The sequence below is a fragment of the Montipora capricornis genome, chromosome 14 (genome assembly GCF_036669925.1).
Source record: "Montipora capricornis isolate CH-2021 chromosome 14, ASM3666992v2, whole genome shotgun sequence".
Lineage (NCBI taxonomy): Eukaryota > Metazoa > Cnidaria > Anthozoa > Scleractinia > Acroporidae > Montipora > Montipora capricornis.
In genome coordinates, this window is record NC_090896.1 from 10,732,559 (window position 1) to 10,737,804 (window position 5,246).

General features: G+C 38.3%; 1 protein-coding gene across 1 annotated transcript in view; it reads left to right on the top strand.

The window, feature by feature from the left end:
- Positions 1-457: 457 nt before the first annotated feature.
- The window catches only part of LOC138033084 (leucine-rich repeat-containing protein 4B-like), a 43,258-nt gene continuing 38,469 nt past the window's right edge, over positions 458-5,246 (top strand). Inside the window, exons 1-2 of the mRNA XM_068880846.1 lie at positions 458-560; positions 998-1,103. Of these exons, the coding sequence (XP_068736947.1) occupies positions 476-560; positions 998-1,103 (191 nt within the window). The 5' untranslated portion in view covers positions 458-475. The remainder of the gene's footprint in view (positions 561-997; positions 1,104-5,246) is intronic.

Sequence of the window (5,246 nt, forward strand, 5' to 3'; positions counted from 1 at the left end):
TATAAACAACCCTAACCCTAACCCTAACCCTAACCCTAACCCTAACCCTAACCCTAACCCTAAACCCTAACCCTAACCCTAACCCAGAACAATTTATGAAAGCCAACCATTCTCCAATAAGTGCCAAGGCTTAAATAGTGCAGATTAGTGCTTAACACTACAAACGATACTACGTGGGGTGCATGGAATGACCGGTTTTTGTCTCCTTGTTTGGCCCTGAAGTTGTAAGTTGTGTTACGTAGTTGTCATAAAGTGTCTCACTTTATTTTGGAGTATCCATCTTAGTCATAACTGTTTCAGCATAAAACATTCTTGAAAATGAATAAAATGGCTTAAAATACACTTTCATGCATCTTGAAACAAAAGTAGTAATTACCTAAAGAGGACCATTTAGACATTGAAAACACCCTTTTTTTGTAATATTTATGTACAGGAGACAGGAATTATATGCAAAAGATCAAGCACTGCCACAGACATGCAAGTGCTTGTGTTTGGAAAACAAGGGTTTTTCTTGCTGTTCCTGTTTGTATGGAAAGGAAACAATCACACATTTGGCGAAGGTACTCAAACAAAAAATTGTTATTTTAAGTAACACTCTTCTTCCCAGTCAGGAGAAGGCTTTTGTATGAGCTGGGCTGCTGAGCGAGACGTAAAAAAAAACATCTGCCCTGCATGGAAACTCATTTTGCCGCAACCGCCGTCTACTACCTTAGAAAATGCTTTTCAAAATCATTCTCCCTGTTATGTTTGCTGATCATGCGTTGAATTATCCAGATAAGTGCCAGGATCACTTCTCATTTCGTGTATAACCCCTCACTTCAAAATACAATTTTTTATTTCGTTAATTATTAGTATTGTTGTTCAACAAATTAATATATGCTATTCTACCAAAAAATCAGTGTTTGATCTTTTCCTTGAGAGTTTGCACGAGAACTTAAATTGTGTCTTCCCTTAAGAAAAAATGTGCCATTTTCATCTTTTTGTCCTCCGTCATCAGAATGTCCAAAGCCCTGTAGTTGCTCTGAGGGATTGGAAACTGTTAATTGTTCATGGCTGCAATTGACGTCAATTCCAGGACCCTTGCCAGTAAATACTACTTATCTGTAAGTTTCATATTTGTACTAGATGGGAAACTGCAAGCACAATTTGAAAAAGAAACATCCACGTAGAGCGAGGAATGCTAAGCATTTATGCTGCTATATATTGTTTAACGTATAACCACACGACAAACAACTGCTAATTGGGTATATTTAATTAACTTTGCTTTTGTAGCCAGCATCAGTAAGTTCGATCAACTGAAAAAAAATGCAAACATTTATTTGTTCTTTCGGAATGGCTACATGGTGTTACTTTCCTTTTGATTGTGCTTAAATTTTTAAGTTCGCAAAGATAATAGTTACATGTAAATTAGTCACCACCGGTAAACTTGTGTGAAGTTTTATTTGTATATACCCACGAATAAATGGCACTTTTCGCACTTTCTGAAAGACTAGCTTAGAGGTGACTAGGAAATCACTATTCATCTCTACCTAAGAGAGGTATTCCCGTAATTGCCATCAGTTCAATACATCATACGTACATATAATACGTACGTACGTGCGTACATACGTATCCTTTATTCCTTTATTTAACTCGATAAAAGATTAAAGGGTCTGGTCTCGGAAAATCCATACCCCCCTCACCCACGGAAGGTCACTGTAAATTCCCGAGGGGGGAGGAGACGAGAGCCAGAAATTTCCCGGGGGAAGGGGGACTCAAATCAAACTGTTTTTTTTTCAGCCACTGAAAAGCATGTCAAATACTTACGTATTTTTCGCTTACGACCAAGAAACGGAGAGAAACAATAAATAAAGCTCTTCTCCACTCAGTTTTGACTTGGAACTTCTAAAGAGGACGAAATTGGAAATATTATCGTCGCCGAGTAAACATGGCCTACCCACATTTTATCTCCAGATCCCTAACCGAGAGACACATTTTCATGGGATAGTTCTTCCTAATTGAAAAAAACACCGGAAGAGTTTATATTTTTATGTGGCATTAAAATTATCTTCGTGGCTTTGGGTTTTCACTGCCCTAAATTACTACACGAATAATCATGCCAAAAATAATAAACTTCATAGTGGTAGCATGGGGATGGAAAATGCCAAGGTTAGAGTGCGCAACAATTTACTGCATCTTAGGGGGCTATGAAGTTGTAAGACTTTACAACTTTACACCAAAGAGGAGACAAAAGATATGCAAAACGGGTGACAAGACGTTTTCACTTCAAGTGCAAAAATATTTGAAACTTTGATTTCGCTGATGAAAATATTGTCTCTTGTAGATTAATCAAAGTACCACTGTAGTTACTCGTGGATGTGAAAGCTACTGCAATTGTTTGAAATTGGCAGGCTGAAGTTTCCTTTATGCACTAGTCAGTGTGATATAACAGCTGGGTAATGGTGTAACAGCACAGGGGGCTCTCATGTAAAGTCAAAGTCAAAGTCAAAGTCAATTTATTTAACGTCGGTAGTTCCTTCAGTTATGAAACTGGTATCAATGGAAGCCGACAGTGCGCCTTTTACCCCCCTCCCTCTGTCAGTGCTCCGTTTCACGGATATTTAAAGCTATAGCTACACGGGTCAGAGGAAAGTGGAAACAGACGTTGAAGGCACCGAGGATCGAGCTGGGGACCCCTTGCTCCGAAAGCTGTGCACCAGCCAACTGAGCTACGCCTCTTGGAGAAATAGTATGCAACTAGATACCCAAAATAACGCATGTATGTGAGGTGATCCTCTTTGATGGAATTCAATAACCCTGTAGAGGAAGTCTACTATTTCTCCAATAGGCATACGATTACTCTTACTCATAGCACGTCCTTTATAAAGAGCTGCATCATGTGTTTAAAGTTCCTAGCACAGGCGACAGGGCCTTTTTGAATAAGGTCTCATTTTTGTTGCCAGGTCATATTGTTAATTTCATCATCAGCCGGTTAGCTCCTGGTGCAAAGCTTAATACCTTTGCAAAATTTTCAGTGATATCTGGTTGTTGCAGTAAAGTATCTGTGGCACCAGACTGTCGTTCTTCTACTTCGCACCACACATGATCACTGTTGTCTTTGTTATTACTTAGAGTTTGTTAAAATCTCATCAATATGTCTATCAACAGATACTAGAGCACTTTGAATGTTTTCAGCAATAATTTTATTTGAATGTATATCAGGAACGCTATTACTTGTGGTTTGAACATTATAGAATTCTTCCCATTCATTAATGTTACTTATGCCTACAGCAGTTCGATCTGAAAGAGCAGTGACCACATTTTCTGGCCAATTGTCCCTCACTAGTATGCACAAGGTAGTTTGCTGTTTCTAACACTTTGGCTGGTCGGACATTTTCATACTTAAATGATGCTTGTAACTTAAGCGTTGTTTGTTTTTTCAGTTGGTATGGTTTGTGATTCATTGATGGGCCTTGGCATTAAGTAATTACTGTTGACCTCGCATATGCTGGCACTTTAACAACGTTACCGTGGATTGATAATTGACCACCCCTAGGAAGTTCACATATTTACATAAACGGAATGCGGGGAGAAATTTGAAATGAAGCGTTCTTTCAAAAGAGTTAAATTTAGACACTGTTCTTTTAGGGAACTGCATCTTGTTTGCATCTGTACCATAACTGATCACAGCAAGTGCATATATATGCAGGGCCATGTGTTATCTTATCATGAAAAGACTGAATCACTTTTCACATGGAATGTCTAACAGAATCTTGACCTTGAAAAATTTCAAATGAATGAAGGGGTAGTTTCCAAAGAAACTGTGGTGCTGCGTCGGTGGGGAAGTAGTATACAAAAATTTGAAGGGCTAACGCTCGAAACGTCAGCTTTTAGAATCTCTGTACGGTGGCCAATTTACATTATCAACTCCGTTGATAAAACCAAAATTCTTGAAGAATTTCAGTTTGGTTTAGGTTTGAGCTCTGCACATCTTTCCTTAAATTGTTCTGTGCTTTTCTGTTTATAGTTCTCTGACATGTTCTGTATTGGAAGCTTTACCCTTATGAAATCATATTCCCTATCAATATTTTCAGATCTTTTCTGGCGTTTCCCATTGTTTTCCTTCCCCCTGAATTCCTTATTTTGTCTCTTTCGCCTGACAGAGTCTCTCATATAAGCTCTTTTTGCCTCTGCTTTGGAGAAATGAATGCTGATACACACATAACTTTTGGCCATGGTTAGTTCACAGAATATTACCTCCGAATAATAAATTGGTATTGTTGACATTGGTAACACCGCTGATATTATAACCTAAAAATTCTGTCATTATAATAATCTAACAGAACTGCTGATACATAGTGTCTTTCGTCTAGATTTCCAATGCTAATAACAGTAGTTCCCTGCTGTCCACATATAGGACTGATAACAGTTACTGGTGTTCACCCCTCAATGCATTCAGTTGTTTTCTAATCACTGTGCAGTGAAACGAGGACAAATCATTTTCATACTAAATATCATCAGACGCAGACAAGGATGAGGAATAGGCATCTCGTTTATTGCCAGTTATCATGATGCGTTAGTACAAGGGCAGTAAAATTACAGAATATATAGCCGTACATCGGAGACTGCAAAGCTATACTGTAAATTTAAGGAGACAGCGTGGTCCAGTGGTTAGGGTGCTCCAGGGTCAAATCCCGTTGTAACCTCTGCTTTTAATTTGTGTCCGGTTATCCCGGGTTCAATTGCAACTCTAAATCGCTTTGCAAATAGCCAACTCGTTGCCTCAACCAGTTTGAATTGTTTCTTTCACATTGTTAAAAGAAGAGTGCCTGTGAACTAGCTTGATAGCGAAGTGCACATCCACCATAAACAAGGCAAAAGCCGCATTTACATATATTTACAAATACCAAATATACAATGAAAAGTATTCTGAACATTAATTTCTGCAGACAAAAAATATAGCTCAACTTGAAAAAAACTTGCAGCAAACGTTAATTATATTGCATATATCATTACTTCTCGAATGAACAAACATCATCCTGACACCCATAGTAGTCGGCACTGATTACATTACATTGGCGTACAAGTACGAATATCACAAAGGATATTTTACAGAGAGGTAGCGAGAGATGCCGGCAAGTGACTTTAAACTGCGAGAAACGTCTATATATACCTGACTACAAATAGACATGCGTACTACCAGACTGTGCACACCTAAAAATGTAAAAAATGTAAATGCTTTTTTTATAGTGGAAGTGCACTTAGCT